Source organism: Onychomys torridus, chromosome 14 (genome assembly GCF_903995425.1).
Source record: "Onychomys torridus chromosome 14, mOncTor1.1, whole genome shotgun sequence".
NCBI classification, from domain to species: Eukaryota; Metazoa; Chordata; class Mammalia; order Rodentia; family Cricetidae; genus Onychomys; species Onychomys torridus.
In genome coordinates, this window is record NC_050456.1 from 79,899,969 (window position 1) to 79,919,067 (window position 19,099).

At 51.3% G+C, this 19,099-nt stretch overlaps 1 protein-coding gene across 1 annotated transcript; it reads right to left on the minus strand.

The window, feature by feature from the left end:
• Positions 1-2,187: 2,187 nt before the first annotated feature.
• On the minus strand, positions 2,188-14,464 carry Tmem179 (transmembrane protein 179). The gene is made up of 4 exons (XM_036206466.1): positions 13,968-14,464; positions 6,483-6,620; positions 5,305-5,383; positions 2,188-3,933 (listed from the first exon to the last, which is right to left on the minus strand). Exons 1-4 carry the CDS (start codon positions 14,270-14,272, stop codon positions 3,754-3,756), a joined length of 702 nt encoding a protein of 233 aa, XP_036062359.1. The 5' UTR covers positions 14,273-14,464; the 3' UTR covers positions 2,188-3,753.
• Positions 14,465-19,099: the final 4,635 nt, after the last annotated feature.

Here is a 19,099-nt window from a genome sequence, read left to right on the forward strand (position 1 = left end):
CACAAGGCTGAATGGCAATTGCACCTCTGACCATGGCTGGAGGGTGTTGTTGGGCGGGCAGGGAGGGTGGTTTGGGGGCCATGATGGTGTAGCCCAGGCACTAAGACTAGACCTAACACAGAGCTCTGCTAGCCAATGTTTGACAAACCCAGGAGTTCCAAGAGGCTTCTGTAGTGGATTAAGTGGGAAAAGGGGGTACCTCTGGCTTGATGCTACAAAAGTAACCCCTACTCCAGTCAGCACAGGCTGGGATCTTGGGACTTTAAGGTTGTACCAGAGAAAGAATTCAACCATCATGGTTGGAGACTGCTGTGTTCCTGCCAGTCCTTTGTCTTGGGATCCCTAGCCTGGATGCTGTCATACCTGGATGCTGTCAGTCATACCTGGATGCTGTCATACCTGGATGCTGTCATACCTGGATGCTGTCAGTCATACCTGGATGCTGTCATACCTGCCATACAACCCTTTGAGGATAAGTCTCACCTGCATCTGAGGGGCAGCTTGGGAAGATGGGTCCCAAATTCCTGCTGCTTTGACGGCTAGCCCCAGCTTCTGTCATACCATCAGGAGGCGATCTCAGGGGCCTTCCTCTACAGTTCGTGGAGCCCTGTGGGTATCTGAGCCCAGGTCTGATTCCTCCACTTCACACCAAGATGTGCCAGAGTCCAGCTCTGAAGCCAGCTGCTCTCAGAACAAAGGTAATATATATATATATATATATATATATATATATATATATATATATGTACTTAAATACTTTTGTTCTGAGAAGTTCCACTTCCAGGGCCACAGGCAAGCCCAAGGCTATCAGGCCTGCCTTGTCTCCTGAACCCATGGAGACATAGTTCTGCCGTGCATATTGCAAGGTCGAGGGAAGCAAGCACATCGTACTGAACTTCAGGACCCCCTAGACCTGCCTGGAGGGGGAGCCCTGTACACAGAGAGGAGGCTCAGTCAGACAACAGGAGGATCCACCAGGGGGACCCTGCACCAGCCTGGAATAAACTTCTGATTAGGGTTTGGGAGCCAGGGGGAGGCTTGTGGTTGTCCTCTTGAGATGTCTTGTACTTCTGTGGGCAGAAACAGATTCCATATTAAAACACCCACAGCCTCTTCACCTCAGGATTATTACAGAAATGAGGGATGTGACACAGTTGTTGTGGAATCCCTTCAGGGCCAAGCATGCTCATCTAGATACCAGAGCATACCCTCCACCCACCTCCACAACCCACAGTTCCTTTGCAGCTGCCATTCCTGAGAATTTGGGGGATCCACCGTGCCTCCAGGACCATATCCTCCCCAGAAAGATGTGCTTAGATTTCTAGCTCACTAGGGTGCCATCTGCTCCTCTCTGGCCTTCAGGTACTCTACACAGTGGTCTCCAGCTATAAAGTTTGAGGGCACAGTCAGGGAGGGGCCAGTGGAGAGAAATCCTGCTTCCAGGAGTGGTCTAGAGAGGACCAGCCTGGGAAGCCACTCACCAGGATCAGCCATCACCATGGCTACTGTTGCCTGCACCAGCCCAGCTGCCCCAGGACCATTCCATCTCTCCCACTCTGGTAAAAGACAAGCTCATCACTGGCTGGTATTCCAGCTATGGAAACAGACACTAAGAGATGAGATGGAAGACCTTGAGGCCACCCTTCCATCCCTGCTTCTGAGAGTGAATACCCTCTAAGAAGGGGATTGGTCACCCCATGTTTTACAATAGAGAGCCAGGGCTTCCCACCTCACAGCCAGCGTTTTCTGCAAAGGCCACAGAAAAAGTGTGCCCAACTCTGTAGGGGCCACAAAACTCCACCCTAGCTAGTTTGGGTTTTCGTTTTGCTTTGTTTCCTTCTTACAGTAAAAACCCAGCACCGCTAGGCAAATGGTCTGCCACCTTGTTACAACCCCAGTCCTATTTTGTTCTAGAATAAATGTTCAAAGACAGACACAGAAATACACGTGCCTAAGAGATATCACCAAACCCCAAACTCATGTCTGAGGGATGGTGTAGGGATGGGGGGGCTACAAGAGTCAAACTCCTTAAATGCCCAGGCATGAAGGACCACCCCATGAGCACCTAGAACCAAACAGGACAAGACTGTTTAAATCATAAACAGGTAAAGCCTGAGAGTAAGGGGGTGGGAGGTGGGGCCTGGACTAGACTGGCTGGTTGGCAAAGCCACAAACACCTCATCCACACAGCTTCTCAGATGTTTCATCTTTATTTTGATATTTTGACTTGAGAATCAGACACGTGGAGGCTTAAGACTCACCACTATCAGCTTTACCAGGAAGATAGAAACAAGGGTTTGCCCTGAAACAAGCTGGAGAGGAGCAGAGGCATCTTGGGGACCACGCTGCATCCTCTGCTTGCCTCTTGCCATACATCCAGAGAGGCCTCTCTTGGACAGACACCCCTGCCCATGGCTACAGCCAACAGGTCCTGCCAGAGCTCCTAGGCCAGAGGCCCTTCCCCAGGAGTCCTTGGGACATTGACATCTGGGGAAGTCTAGGCATCTTTAGGTGAATGAAGGTCTCTCTAGACTTGACCAGGTCCCAATCCCCAAGAGACAGCTGCCAAGGGCAGGCCCACACATGAGGCAGATCCTAGGTCCCAGGGGCCCCAGCCTGCCTCCTGTTCCTTCATGTCCTAAGTGGCTACACAGCCTTAGTAGGGATGTGGGGCAGAAGATGAGGAAGGAGCCAATCCTAGGGAGACAAAAGAGGGGACTAAGGGCTAGACAGAGTTCCGTGTCCCACAGATTAGAGCTGGTGTGAGGGTCTGGAGGAGAGACCAGGTCAGGTTGGAGATCTCAGCCAGGCCACAAGCCAAAGCCCCCAGAGAAGGCTGGAGTGTCAGTCTGCCTGGCCCTGACCTCCCTAGTTAGGCACCCCCTTACACAGCATCCTGATCATCCTTGCTAGGTGGCTTCAATTCTTAGGGCCCAAGTAATCCCCCTCAGGCCCTTACAGGGAGTCTAGGCCCACACCTTTATGGAGCCAGCCACTTGGGAACACACCAGCCATTGATGGTGGACAGTGAGCTGAAACAGGTCAGGACTGCCTTCCCTGGAAATGGAGGAATAGTGTAGGAGCACAAGTTCAGACCAGGGCCAGGAACACTGAGTGCACTCACTGAGGTCCAGATGGGTGGGGCCTCTTCCGCCATGGGGGCTCCACCCCTGGAACACAGAGAACCATGCCACCTAGAAGGCCTCAAAGGGCGGAGGGTGGGACTCTCCTGCCACAGCCAAGCAGCCCCAGATATCCTCACAGAGCAGAAGACAGAGCCTAGCCCAGGGTCCCATATTCCTACCAGGATCCTCCACCTGCTGCTGTTGGGGAGGGGTGACATTACCTTCCAGGGGCCTTAGCTGAAGATGCTATGGGATGGGAAGACAGCCCCTTCAGAAGGGGCAAGGACTCGGGTGGGCCGGAGCCTGTGACAGCACAGAGGCTGCCAACCCAGCGCCATCACCTCTGCTCTGCAGTCACATTCCCATCTACACACACACTGGGCAAATGGTCACACAGGGGCAGAGTGTGGATCACACTAACCAAGGCCGGGACAGGAAGCCAGAAGGTACCCCATCCCCAAGTCTCTGGTCTCTGTGCCATCATTGCCAGGCTCTCCACGGGAACACAAGCGCTCTGCTCATGGTGGGCAGAGCCAAGAGACACATGCGGAGCTGCATTGGCTAGCCTGGGTGGGGCCCCAGCCACCCCTCAGTGCAGGCCTCGGAAAGGGGGCCACCCTCACACAGCCTAGATGACAGCGCTCTTCTCCCCCTGGAAGGAGGTACGGGAGGCTGGCCTGGCCAGCAGCAGCTCCTTCTCGTGAACCAGGCTGTCCAACAGGTCTTCCTGGCGGTAGTTGTGGTAAACCTTCAGGAACGCCAGGGTGGTGATGGCCAGCCAGGCCAGCCACGAGGCCCACAGGCCAAACTGTAGAGAAGATAGAGCAGCGTCAATGGTGGGGGGTGGGGGGTGGGGCGGCTCATTGTCCAGTGTGCTCTGTACCCACCTCCTAGCTCTAGCCCTGCAGGGAAGGGAAGGACACACTAAGGCCAAAGGGGGGTCATGCACCTGAGAGCCCATGCACGCCCTCCTTCGGCTTACTCTCTGCAGTGACTGTTAGGTCCATTACCCACAAGAACCCAGGTTTGCGCAGAGGCTTGTGGTACTCAGCCATTCTCACCTGCACTGATGAGGTTCCCTGAGGAGAAGCAGGACCCGGGCAATGCTCTCTTCCCTCCCCAACCCACTGGGCTCTATGGAGTGCCTATAGATCAGGGAGCCCCTCCAGTCAGGGGAATAAATTGACCTTTATCTGCTGTTTCCAAACAGCTGAAGGAGAAACAGTGAAGTCAGCTCCAGCTCTGCACTGCATCAAACTGATTCTCATCTGAGCATGTTTGTCCTCACACTGTGCATGCCTGTCTAATTGGTCCAAATTAGTTCTAAAACATCTTAAGCTAAAGTTGCGTGAAGGTCTCTCTGACCGTTTCAGCTCATCTCAGCAAAGAACTTTGGGACTTCCAAGGGCTTTTGTCAGTGGCAAGAATCATCTCAGTCCAGCCTTTGACAAACCAGAGCCTCTGGAAGCCAGGCTGGGGCATGGAAGGAAGCCTCGGAGGGGGAAAGCCCCATGCAGCGTGGGAAAGGACAGGTGTCCATGCTCAGCCCCACCAGGTGCCACTAACCTAAACACCACCTGTCTGGGGCACAAATGCAGAAATCAGGGGACAGGGAAATCCTAAAGCTTTCCCCAGGGCCCTCAACTACCAATGTGTCCCCATAGTCTAAGAGCCACATGAAATGGGGGGCAGGGTGGGATCAATCTTCCTAGGGCGGGTCTCTCATTTCACCCTCAGACATAGCACCAGGCGGCTCAGGGGCCCTCCAGGATTCTCTGAACACTTGGAGTCACACCAGAATCCAAACCCTGTCCTGCTGGCAACCCCAGATCCTATGCGCTATTCCCCGCACCTCCTGCCCTCCCCTGTCCTCCTCTTCCTCCTACCCACTCAGCATTTCCCACCCTCTGGCTCCTGAGCTCACTTCGAGTGTTGGCCCATGCCTTCTCTTGTCCACCCCCCCCCCACAACCCCTGCTCAGAGATCCAGCTCTCCCAGCCCACCCTGAGGTGGGGGGGTAATCTCCTGCTGCTCCCCCAGCCTGTGCCTCCCCTAACAGCCCCACCATAGCTGAATCTGGGATTTACTTGCCTGGGATCAGGAGTGGGTCCTCTCCGTTGTGGTCCCCACCCCCATCCCCAACATGGCCACTTCTCCTCCTGCCTAGAACCCCACCTACCTGGGCGACAGCAAACTGATGGTAGAAGGCAGAGTTGTCCACATTCAGCTCCAAGTCCACGCCCTGGAACTTCTCGCAGCTAAAATAGCATGATGCCAAGTGGCTGGTGACTTGTGAGCCCTGAGCCAAAAGGCAGCAAGCAGCTAGCTGGGGAGCAGAGAATACTTCCCCCAAACAGTGGGGGTGTGCCATGTCAACTTGACACAAGCTAGTCATCGGAGAGGAGGGAGCCTCAACTGAGAAAATGTTTCCATAAGGTCAGGCTGCAGGCAAGCCTGTAAGCCATTTTCTTAATTAGTGATTGACGGGGGAGGGCCCAGCCCATTGCGGGTGGTGACATCCCAGGGCTGGTGGTCCTGGATTCTATAATAGAGCAAGCCAGTAAGCAGCAGCTTCCATGGTCTCTGCATCAGCTCCTGCCTCTAGGTCCCTGCTTCGTTTGAGTTCCTGTCCTGACTTCCTTGGATGATGAACTGTGATGTGGAAGTGTAAACTGAATAAACCCTTTCCTCCCCATGTTGCTTTGGCCATGGTGCTTCACCACAGCAATAGTAACCCTAAGAAGAGGGAGCAGTCCCCAAAGGGGACTAGAAACAGATGTCTCTAGAAACTCCACTGAGAGTCAGCTTTGACCCTCATTGGGTGGAACAATGGCTTCCAGGAAGAGGAGCTGCAAATCTTTCCAACTGGCCCTGAACACAAGAGCCAGCCTCAGCTACCTTGTCACTGTCTGTCTGGCACTCGGGGGTCACAGGCTGCTCTGCCTAGTCCCTCAGTTCCCCAGTCTAAGATGGAAGTGATGTCCCTAAGCCACACTGCACAGTGGTCCTGCACAAGCATCATGGGGGCACCCTGAGGGCAGCCTCTTCTCACCAACCACAGACTGCCACTGCCACACAGTGGCAACAGGAGCTGAAGCAGGCCATGTCAACTACAAAGTCCTGCATGATGCCTCTTGGCCCACAAGGACCTTCTATGTGTGATGCTGTAGGCTACCAGGCCAGAGAAAGAGGTGCTTGATGCTGAGCAGGCGAGTCTTAGGGACAGAGCAACAGGTGGGGGTCACAGGTGGGCAAAGCCTCAGACTCGGAATGGGATTCAGGGAGAAAAGCATCTTGGGATCCTGGTAAGGGTGGGTCTTCTAGGGAGGTGGCTGAGAAAGCAGGGCCCAGGCATACCTGCGGTGTCTGGTGCCCTTCTCCGTGATGGTGTCACACCACATGGTGAAGCCCACACTCACGATGGTGCTGGCAATGAAGACCAGGAAGACCACAAAGGCACTGACCAGGAGGTTCAGGAAGGCGTAGAAGAAGGAGCTGCAGTGAGGCCAAGAGAGAGATGCTAAGCGAGCCACACAGGGTCCCACCCCCAGTAGCTCCCCTTGACACAGGAAGGGGACACATTCCCAGGTTTCCTAGCGAGCACCTGGGGTCCTGATAGGAAGGAATGGGACTCCAAGGGCCTGCTTCCCTCTCCTCCACTGATTTCCCAGCAAATGTTCAGATGCTAAGTGGCTTGTCTTAGCATAGACCCTGGGTCGGGGCCTTGATACTACTGCTGTCCTGGGAAATCAGGGCCATGCCAACAACCCAAGATCATAAGTCCCAAAGCCTAGGAGCCAGCACACACACTGAAAACACAGGACCCTCTTCTAAGGCTACCCACTCACACAGTCACTCACAGCTATGGATCTGTGTCCCCTCAAATACATAGGTTGAAACCCCAAACCCCAAGGCATGAGCACCAGGCCTCTAAACCTAAGCTGAGAAGGGTACAAGAAGATGAGAAGATGTGGTGATATTGTGTTCCCCAATACATTGTGCACCCTAATAAACTTACCTGGGATCAGAGAACAACCACTAGACATAGAGGCCAGGAAATGGTGGCACACACACCTTTAATCCTAGCATTCTGAAGGCAGAGATCTGTCTGGATCTCTGTGAGTTCAAAGCCACACTGGAAACAGCCAGGCATGGTGACACATGCCTTTAATCCCAGGAAGTGATGGCAGGAAGCAGAAAGGTATATAAGGCGTGAGGACCAGGAACTAGAGTCTGTTAAGCTTTTAGACTTTTGAGCTGAGATCTGCAGTGGGATGTTCTGTATGTTAAGTGTATTGCTCTGATTGGTTAATAAATAAAACACTGATTGGCCAGTAGCCAGGCAGGAAGTATAGGTGGGATAAGGAGAGAGGAGAATTCTGAGAAGTGGAAGGCTGAGGCAGAGAGACGCTGCCAGTTGCTGCCATGAAAAGCAAGATGTAAGGTACCGGTAAGCCACGAGCCACGTGGCAACTTATAGGCTAATAGATATGGGTTAATTTAAGATATAAGAACTAGACAACAAGAAGCCTGCTGTGGCCATACAGTTTATACGTAATATAAGTCTCTGTGTGTTTACTCGGTTGGGTCTGAGCAGCTGTGGGACTGGCGGGTGAGAGAGATTTGTCCTGACTGTGGGCCAAGCAGGACTGGAGAGAACTTCAGCTACAGAGATCCGTTTGGATGAGGACACAGAGGCTTTCAGTCCGAAGAAATGAAATCAGCTAAGAAATTGGCAAAGTGAGGTGACTGTGGCTGGTTCTGTTTCTCTGATATTTCAGCATTCACCCCAATACCTGGCTCTGGGTTTGTTTTTATTAATAAGACCTTCTAAAAATTCATGCTACTGGACTGGAGAGATGGCTCAGCCATTAAAGGCTAGGCTCACAACCAAAAATTCGTGCTACAAGAAGACCCCTCCTCCCTTCCCCTCTGCTGCCTGGGGGCCAGCAGGAGCCTGACTCCAAGTCACATGTTAACCCAGAGAAAGAGGGCATGTGGGAGGTATCACCCCACCATACTCTCCAGAGTCACCCAAACTGTGGAAGGTCCATAGCACAGAACAGAGCAGCCAGTAAAGGACCCTGCCCTTTACTGCAATACTTCCAGCCTGTGGTAGGCTTGATACTAGGTCTAGGCCAGTTGTGCTTAGATTCTAAACTAAGTGAAAAAATGGCTTCACAATGAGAAACTAGCAGATGAGATGTTAAGGAATGGCTGCTCTGACCTGACAGCCATGTGAGCTGCTGACGGGCTTGTTCACCGATGCATCATTCCACAAGCCTTCTTGATCATATGCCAACCCCATGCTGGATGCAGAAGGCCAAGGCATAGGAACAGAGTAACCCTGACTACTCAAGATAAATAAGCTAAGAGTAACTCAGGTCACATCACCAACTCACCACCAGTGACACCCAGCTATCAGCAGGTGGAACCACCTGATGTCTTCTGGGATCACACAGGGCTTCCTGTAAAGGACACCCAGTCTTGGTGACTATTGGGTTGACAGCAACAAACCCCAGACATGAGCTGTGACAGGGTAGTCACAGCATCAAGGGCAGGCAAGGAGTGAATCCCTGTTGTCGCTGCACAACCCAGGGCTCTGAAGATCAAGTGTCAGTGGGCAAAGACCCATGTGGCACCCCCACTGCCTGTGAGCAGCTACGTGCACTGCCTCCTAACCCTGGGCTCATTTGCTGTGCCTGTCCATGGATCCTCCTGGCACACGTGGCAGTTCTTGGCCCTGCCCACCCCACACCTACACTGGTGTTCATTTTAGCTGCCTCCTATCCTTGCCCAAAGTCTGACCCAGGAACCACAACAGAACCTGATGTCCACTGCTCTTCTGTGGCCCAGAGCAGGGATTTGGTGCCTTCCTCTCCCAGCACGGATCAGAGCAAAGACTTCATACACTTTGCTCCAGGTGGGAAATGGAAGGGGGACAGTTTCCAGGGGAAGCTTCAGGCTAGCGTGTCCCTGCAAAAGGGCCTGGATCTCAAGGATCCCCAGGTCCCCCTGACCAGGAGTGGTGACAAGGACACTGTGGTCCTGTGATGCCCAGTTCGTGTGTGTGTGTGTGTGTGTGTGTGTGTGTGTGTGTGTGTGTGTGTGTGTGTGTGTGTGTTGTTGTTGTTGTTGTTGATGATGATGATGATGATGATGATGATGATGATGTTGCTGTTATTGTTTTGTTTTTTGTTAACTTGACCCAAGCTAGGGTCATCTGGGAAGAGGGCACCTCAGCTAAGAGAACGGCTCCACCAAATTGGCCTGTGGGCAAATCTGTGCGGCATTTCTAGATTAATGATTGATATGGGAATCTCAGCCTACTCTGGATGATGCCACCTCTGGACAGGTGGTCCTGGGTTGTATAAAAAGCAGATGGAGCAAGTCATGGGTACCAAGCCAATAAGTAGTTTTCTTCCATGGCCTTTGTTTCAGTTTCTGCCTCCATGTTCCTATTTCCCATCACAATGGATGAACTGAAAACTGTAAAATGAAATAAACCTGTTCCTCTGAGCCTCGCTTTCTCCCCCTGAGTTGGATACTACGATCCCCTCGTGTGGCTCACTGTGGAAACTGGAGGAGCTTATGCAGGTGAAGGATTGTGAGCAAGCAGCCCATACACTCTGAAGTGCTCACTGGCCACCCCATCCTGTCCCAAGACAGACCTGGACTAGACTGGGCTGAGAAGGACCCATTGCCCTCCCAGACCGTCAATGAGCTCATCTGCAGCTGAACCTAGGCACAAAGTTGATATTATTGCCAGGAACTTAGGGTGTACAGAGTGGGGAACTAAATACCTAGAGACTGAAGCTGGAGTACTTCCATGCCCACCCACAAAGGGACACCTCAGTCATGGAACTCTCCTTTCCAGTAGCATGTGAGTAGACGATAGCAGGTGCTCACCCAGGGTCCACTGTGGCTATGCTGCCCCCACCAAGAAAAATGAGGTGATCAAAGGCAGCCAGAGCCAAGCTGCCATGGGCAGAAGCAAGGACACAAGCCTGTCCATGCACAGAAATCCACCTCATGGGACAGCTGAGAACTGAGGGCTTTGGACAGCACCCCTCTTAGGGAACACCTGTCCCTGCCCCTGTTGGACAGCTTCCTTTTTTTTTTTTTTTTTTTTTTTAATGTAACATGCTGGACCCTCTGGTATTTGAAGAACTTAATGTGCCCAAAGCCATACCTGGGTCCTGTTTCCTGGATTTAGAATGCCACCCTTCCTTGTCCCTGAACACACACACCAAGGACAGGCCTGCACAGGACAGTGGATGGAAGGGCACAGTGCACACAGGGTTAACCCATCTTTCTCTCACTGCATCTCAGTGTGCCCAGCCTCGGATGTGCTGTCTCCATGGTGACAGCTATCCTGGGAAGCCCTGGGAGCAATTTGAAGGCTGAGCGACAGGTGTGAGCAGGCAGACGGGTTATGTTAAGTCAGTGCTCCCCAGTCCGTCACTCACAGACTGCTACCAACACCAGCTCAAAAGGCTGCTCTTGAGCAAAGCCTTAGGCACACAGCTCACTTGGGCCCTCCCATCTCCCTGAGGGACCATCACTGAAACTATAGGTGCTAGGGATCATTCACTGAAATGGTACACTACCCTTTGCAATGCTACCCTGGACCCTGCCTCTCTACACCTCTATACGTGAGCAGCCAGAGCCTGCTTAGCATGGCAGACATACCCTGTGTAAGGAAAGGCTGGTTCCTCTGCCATAGCATCTGGCCCATATGCTCAGCACCGACCAAGAGAGTCCCTGAAGAGGCTACAGTGCAAAACTCCACCTCAGAACTGACTGGGAGGTACCTCAGTGGCCTCTGGGGCTAGCACCTAATTTCAAAATCAGAGAGTGTCCGGAACATAACCAAACAAGCCCTCTAAATCCAGGGACTGGCAAGCCTTGTATCTATCCTCCACAGACTGTATATCCAGTGGCCTTACAAGCCATTGTCTACCACATGAGCCTACTGTAAATGCCTGTCCTGCCTCCTTGAGTCTCCCGAGTCCCTTCCAATGACACAGTCTGCCTGCTGGTTGTGCTGGAACCACTACTCTCTCCCCATGGGTACCTTACCCACTGCCAGCCTCTGCAGACCCAACCTCCTCAGGGGAACTGGAGGGCTGACTCAACTCTTGACCAGGCCGTGAGTTTATAATCATAATAGGGCCAGCAGTGTGGCCACAAAATGGCAAGCCTCATGGTCCAGACATTTTTCTGTTTCTCTCCATTGTGTGGTAACTACAACAGCCCAGGCTCCGTGCTGGCCTGAGGACAGACTAAGAAGGTGAGCCTGCAGTTACCTCATCGCCCTGGGTGTACACGGCCTGGGGCTGCTCACCAGAGCTGTGCCCCTAGTCCCACAAACTGGACTCTGGTGAACACTGACAGCACAGGGAGCTGACTGCCACCTGGACTGTACAGGGGACAGGGAAGGACAGCAGCCAGACAGCCCCATGGCCCTTGCCAATAGTGCCTGCTAGCCAAGCAGGACTGTATATGTCAGACGTCCAGGGAGAAGACAAGGCTAGACACAATCACGCTAAGTCTATAGAAGCCTGAACAGAGGTCATGCATGGGTGGAAACAGGTGAGCACCAAGAACTGAAGCAGAGGACAAGGGACCCCAATGGTTCCACAAGAGGGAGTGTGAACCGCCCAGACCTGGCCTCTGGTGTGGGTCAAGACCATGCTAGTTCTCTCCAAAGTGTTTCGGTGTGCCGCGTCACCTACAGTCTCCTAAATCCTGCCACAGGCCTCAGCTGAGAGCGTGACTGAAGGCCGCAGCACCTGCTGGTACATCAGTCAGCCCGAGGCATTCCTCAGGAAGGCAAGCACAACCAAGGAGCCCTGGAGAGCTGGAAACTCCAGGCCTCACTTTTGCCTCTCTAAGATGGGCTTGCGATGGCCACTCACTGGCAGATGTCACCACAGTGACAAAGGAAGAAGCTGGTGTTCCCGGTTCTGCAGTCTAATTGGTACAGAACAGTCTACCCTGTGTAACCAAGATTCCAACCTGAAAGCTCGGGGGTCTTCACTTCCTCATCTCAGTCTCCGATGGTCCCACACACAGACCACACATCTGCATCCCCTTAGAGAGCTGCCCTTGGGTCCACCTGGCTAGACCATATGCACCATGAGGCTACCTCTCTTGCAAGGAAACATAGAAGGCCAGAAGATGCATCTGAGCCATCAAATCATGGCCCCATCTTCCCATCAGCCACTGCCATGTCTCAGGGTGCCACCACCTGCTCCAATCTGCATACAGTGAGGTGACTCCCAGTTTGGTGACAAAAGTTCTCAAGTTCATCTGGACAGTGAAAGACTGAGGGCCAAGGAGGGGTCCTGAAGAGGGACAGGGCTCTGTGCTCCAGCTGTCATGGGCTCACCCTAGACAGAAGGCCAGCCTCACAGGCAGGAGTTTGGTCCACATCACTTGGAGGCTCGTAGGACCCTGGCTTCCAATAGACTCCCATGGAAAACCTTAGCATAGTGAGTTGAACTATCACCTCAAAGCCACACCCAAGACCTAACCTTGGTACCCATAGACATAGCTGCCTTGGGAGAAATAGGCAAGAGGCTATTCAAGGACAGAGGCAGAGACTGGAATGATCCAGGCCCATGCTGGGGAACACATGGAGCTGGGGCCACCAGGAGTAGAAGTGTAGGAAAGACTTCTGCAGACCAACTCTCAAGACACTGATTCTAGACTCCCAGCCTCTGGGATGGTGAGAATGTAACTGTTTCAAGTTCCTTATCTGTGGTACTAGCCAGAGCCCCCTTTGCCCAACCTTCTGCACCCTCACATCCATCCTCAGACCCCTGTGCTCATCACCTACCTCCCTGCAAGGTGCAGGGGAGCTACTAAAACATGTGTGAGGTGGAACACAGGTTGGGAAGGGCTGCATCTGGAGATGCCCTCTGCATGCAGGAGCACTGTTACTCCAGGACCCAAGAAGCCTCAGGCAGGAACAGAGAATGGGTGGGCTCTTGGTTGCTGCTGGCTGAGGACTCCGGGTGAATCACATTCCACTGACTCCAGCAGAATGACAAAGCAGGAGACAATGAAGAAAATCTAGAGGTACTGAGACCACAAAGAAAGACCCTACTCACCCACATGCCTACACACACACACACACACACACACACACACTCACCCACATGCCCTACACACACACACACACACACACACACACACTCACCCACATGCCCTACACACACACACACACACACACACACTCACCCACATGCCCTACACACACACACACACACACACACACACACACACACACACACACATTGTTCATGCCTTCAGCCAAGGCCAGAGTACCAGGTGTAAGCTTAAGGAACCCCCCAGACATCCTCTGTTATCTTTTCCCAAGATAGGGTGGTGGGAATAGAAAACTACCCCCTCTTTCCAAGTGTGGTCTCTTCCCCCCATCCACAGGAGGGGGGTGTAGGCCCATGACTGTTGCAAGTGGCCCCAGGTTCCCAGGGAGTGTGGCCTAGCTGAGTCAGACAGCCCGGGCCTGTGGCCATGACAGTGCAACATCTGTACCCCAAGGGGTCAGGGCCAGGAAGCTGGAGTGATGCTCGCTCTAGGAACAGAAGGAGGTCATGTGGGTTGGACAGACAGCCTCATGGCCCCTGGGCCTGTGTGTAGACAAAGGGCAGTCCGCTTGGAAATGGTGAGGCTCAGTGTTGACACTCGCAGGCCTCTACAGCAGGAAAGGTGGAGGGACTCATGTCCTCCGTGAGCGGAGGGCCTGGTAGGGTGCCACGAGGCGCGTGAGTGCTGCGTCTGTCTGTGCTGGTCTGCTGAGAGGCCTCCACTTACCCCTCGTGTCCCTTGCAGAGGAAGAAGAGCGTGCGCCATGCGTGCGCAGCGGCCAGCAGCAGCGACAGGAGGCTGGCGAGCAGGCTGAAGCGGCAGGCTGCCGGCGGACCCCACTCCTGCACCGTGAAGCGCTCCCGCCCCTGCATCGTCATGTTGGCGCTCAGCCACATACCCTCGGTAAAGAGCAGGCAGCGGCCGCGAAAGTCGTGGCCATTCTCGGACAGCGGCACCACCACCACGAAGCTGAACAGGAAGGCCAGAAAGTAGCAGACACACTGCGCGAAGAGAAAATTGTTGAGCGCCATGGCCGTGCCAGGATGTGAGGAGCGGCCAGGGAGGCCGCGGGCCGGGAACGAGACCGCGCCGGGAGCCGGGCCGCGAGTCGCCGGCGCCGCACAGGCCTGGCCCGAACCGCGTGGGAGGCTGCGCAGTGACGGTGCCCGCGGGTCTCTAGCGTTGCGCGCAGACGCGTGCGCACCGGCCGAGCGTGGGGTGCGCCTGCGGTCAGCACCGCGGACAGCTCCCGCGGCAGCGTGGGTAGGCTGGCTGCGCGCCATGCTGGACAAAGCCAGACTGCCTTGATAAAGACATGCCATGGGAACATGGCAAGGGTACGGCCGTCTCTAAGTCAGCTTGGGGAGACCGGACTCTGTAGTAAGGGTACCAGCAGTTAGTAGCTAAGGAGGAGAGGGGTGGAGACGAATATGCAATCCAGACTGAGGTGACTCCTTTGCCAAGTCCTTTGTGAGGAGTATGGAGGAGGGAGGTGGAGAGTGAAAGAGTCAGGTCAATAGGAATGAGACAGAAAGCAGCGATGGTCCAGGTATTCCTGGGCTGGAGTGGGCCTGTGAGCTGTCTGTGATCTAAGAGCCATGCCCTCATCCCTACACAGTGGGACCCTCCAGTCTGTGTTTGTAAGATAAATAATGGTTGCCCTGAGCACCTCATTAAGACCTCTTTGCTGAGATGGAACTGCTGGTGCATTAATTAATAGAATTAATGACTTTTCTAGTTTCCCTTAAGACTAAGTAACCGTTAGTCCAATTCCCAGAATGAACAAGCCCTAGAGCTCTCCTCCTGGATATAGATTACATCAGCATTTTTTTCTTCGTGGCTGCAGGCACTAAAAAACTCTTTTTGTTTTATTGCTGAAGTAATATGCACTTGGTTTTCATTTCAATAAGAATTATGTGTAATATAAAGATACCAAGTTCCCTCCTCTCCCCTCCACTCTGCCACACCGTCACCACTCGTGACAATGTGATGTCTACTTATACAGACGTTTTGCACACACAGTTTACAAAAAACAAAAAGCTTCACTCTATGCCTGTGTCCACAGGTGATTCATTCATCCAACAATGTGCAGTAGGCATTATTTCCTGTCTGCACAAGTAACTGTGTAACATTCCATAATGCGTGTGACTATGCCTCTCTGGGGGGACATTGAGTGTCTCCAGGGTTTGCTGTTTCCAGCTCTGCTGTGTGATGTCCTGGTGTCTGTGTTTGTGTGGTCATGCAGGCAACACACAAGTCTCTAAGGAGCTCTTGGAGGAGGGATAGCTGGGTCGTGAGGTATGAACATATGAAGTGGTGTTGGCAGACTGTAGCAAACTCATCTCTGGCGATATTGTAGTCCACATACCCACATGGCAGCCCCCTCTCCCAAGCAAGGCTTCCCACTTGATTGGTTTTACATGGGAAAGACGGCTCATCAATTTGTAGCTTTTCTTCTGCTTATCACTGGGAGGTCAAATATCTCCTTACACTCACTACCGTTTGTTATCCACCTATGCACATTGAAAATTCATTTTGCAGTCTCCTGAGTACATGTAAGTGAGACCAGGCACAAGGTCTGCCGCAGCTACCTTTTTCTCAGAGAATTCATCCAGGGTTTCTTTCACCATGACGTCCTCCAATCCAAACCAGAGGGAACATTTGGGAAGTTCAGCCTGTCCCAACCTGAACACATGTGGAAATCCTATCCATTCATAAGCACTTGAAGGCTTTGGTCAAAATAAAAAAGACCCTGGCAATTGAGAAGGAAACCAATTAGATGAGAGGGGTGATTAAATACCAGCATCCAAGGGGCAGACTCTGACACTCAGATATGAGTTCCATTTAAACTTTTAAAAAAAATCAGGGCTGGAAAGTTGTCCAGCACCGGTTGCTCTTCCAGAGGACCCAGGTTCAATTCCCAGCTCCCACTGGGATTTGGTGGAGCACAGTCAATGGTGGAACACAATCAATGATGGAGCACAGTCAGTCAATGATGGCGCACAGTCAATGGTGGAACACAATCAATGGAGCACAGTCAATGGTGGAGCACAGTCAATGATGGAGCACAGTCAGTCAATGATGGAGCACAGTCATCTCTGACTCCAGCTCCAGAAGATCAGGTATCGTCTTCTAGACTCTACAAGGACCAGGCAGACATACAAGTGTTGCACAGACATAGGTGCGGACAAAATACATAGGCACATAAAATAAAATAATAAAATTTTAATGTAAAAAAAATCACAGATTCCCTTAATATTTGTTATAAGTCCAGATTCTTCAAAGAGACGGAGCCAACAGGATCAACAGGGTGCATATATGCACAAATGTGTGCAATATGGTGCCAACGTATATGTATCCTATTTCGTCAGAGACAAAGACAGAGCAGGGGTGCTATTTTAGGAATTATTTCACATGGCTGTGAAAATTGGCAAGCTCACAATTTGCAGGACTGGCTATCAAACTGGGGACCAAGATGAGAGCTGATGCTTTGGTTCAAGTGCAAGGTTATTTGGATTCAGAATTCCTCCTTGCCCCAAATAGACCAGGTTTGTTCTATACAGGCCTTTAACTGATAATGAGGACCACTCCCAGCATGGAGGGAAAATGGCTTTACACAATTGATTTAAATGTTAGATTTATCCAAGACTATTCCCACAAAAACTTCCAGAATAATGTTTAACCACATATTGGGGCATCTTGTCCAACTAAGTAAACCTATAAAATTAACCATCATATTACTGAAATAGTTTCAATCTATAGAAACTATGGGAAACTTTACAACTCTTCTTTCTTTCTTTCTTTCTTTCTTTTTTTCTTTCTTTCTTCCTTCCTTCCTTCCTTCCTTCCCTCCTTTCTTTCTTTCTTTCATTTGACATAGGGTCTCTTTATGTTTCCCTATATGGCCTGAAACCCACTATGTAGACAAGGCTGTTCTTGAACTTACAGAGATCCATCTGCCTCTGCTTTCTGAGTGTTATTATTAAAGATGTGGCACCACCACACCCAGCCCTCACAATTCATTTATAAAGCCAATATTATATTATCTGAAAAAAACTCATCAGAACCCTGTGGGAAATAAAGTAATAGTAAATTGCATTTATGAATATTGATGCCAATTTGAAAAAAAAAGTAAATTGAATTCAACTCAATGTGTTAATAAGAAAATATGGATGAGTAAAATTTATCCTACAAATACAAGAAGAGCTAAGCTGTAGGAGGTATGTCAACAAGTAAAGGGAAAGGCCTACATTCTGTGTCAAGGCATATCTGAAAGTTACTGTGTACCACTGAGTATCCCTTTCCAATTCTTCAATTCTGTGTAAAAATAGAAGGAAACTACCAGGATATGATAGTCTGTCTTTAAGACATCAAGTTTGTAGATAAAAAACAAGACAGGAATGCTCATTGTCACAGCTATTGTTGACCATTTGTTTGATGGTTCTATCTAGTGAACGGAGACAAGAAAATAAGATTCATAGTGTATCCATGGAAACGAGTGAAATTATCTTTATTGGAAGATCATGTGACTTTACACCAAGAACTCTCAAGCTTCTCTACCATAATAATTAGAATTTCCAAGAAGACTTTGTAAGATGCTTGGACACAAGACAAACAAAAATTCAATAGCCTTTTTCTCTAAATGAGCAAGTGAGTCGTGTTTCCTGGGAAACAGACTAAGAGGTCACAAACAGCAACATGGTGGTGGTGCATAGTGCAGGCCTGGCCAGAGGGATCCATTGTGAGGTAGCTGCAACAGGCACACTCCTTTCTTTTTGGTCCTTCCCATGGTTCTGGGTTGAAGCTGGCTCAGGTCCAGAAAAGAGAAGTCACAATGTCTGCGCTCAGAATCATCCTGCTCCTCCTGTATAAGGAGGATGGAGGGGCAGTGGCCATGTTAGAGATGCTGCTGGGCAGACCATCTCCATTATTCCCTATACTCTCTTTCATTCTGATTGTCCTCTCACGCTCTAGCTCCTGGGGATACCTGAGCCCACTTTGTACTTGAGAATTGAGTGCTGCCACCATGTACCTACAGGGGGTGCCATTGGGTGTCTGTAACACAAATCTTAAAAGGTCTTATTAATAAAAACAAACCTGGAGCCAAGTATTGGGGTGAATACTGAAAGATCAGAGAAGCAGAACAAGTCACAGCTAACCTCACCTCGCCCCTATGTCTATCTGGTGGCTGTTCTGTTCTCTGACCCCCAGATAAATTTATGGGGGTGCACAATATATCAACCACAGGTCTTTTTGTGGTGCAGCCACACAGCTCTGGTAAGTAGAGCCTCTGCAGCCACCCTGTAGGGACACAGGCTTCAGTTAGATGTTCTAAAAGCCATTGCACATCCCACATCTGAGCCCTTGGCCCCTCCTCCCCAGTCTGCCTGGGCCATTCTGGTATTTCCACCTCCCATAGGGTAGACTCTGTTTCCCAGGCTCCTCAGAGATAGTAATATGCATTCTTTTGTTATCACAAATTACGACACACTGAGTATCTTGGACAACACAGACTTATTCCCTGACACGCTGGAGGCACAGAATTGAAACTCAGGTTATGCTTCCCTTCTGGGGCTTTTAGGGGAGGATTTTCCTCACCTTTTCCAATTTCTAGATACTTGGTCCCTGACCGTCTAGTTCCATCTTCAAAGCCACAATGCCTGCTCAGGTCCCTCTTGGGCTCACCTCGGTGGTCCTCTACAGGTGAAAAGGTGGTCTGTGCTGACATTAGGTCCACCAAGATGTTCCCACCCTAAAAGTCCCTGGGTTTTCTTATAGAGCCAGGCAAGCACTCTCCTACTATACCCCACTCTTGGCCTTTCAGTGCCCTTACCTCAGTCACATCTACAGAGGCCCCA

Excerpts from the sequence above, each read along its gene's own strand:
- Tmem179 (XM_036206466.1), bottom strand. The coding sequence starts at position 14,272 with ATGGCGCTCAACAATTTTCTCTTCGCGCAGTGTGTCTGCTACTTTCTG. Across the intron at positions 5,384-6,482 it reads AAGGGCACCAGACACCGCAG|CTGCGAGAAGTTCCAGGGCG; the intron begins GTATGCCTGGGC and ends ATGCTATTTTAG. Across the intron at positions 3,934-5,304 it reads ATCAGTTTGCTGTCGCCCAG|TTTGGCCTGTGGGCCTCGTG; the intron begins GTAGGTGGGGTT and ends TCTTCTCTACAG.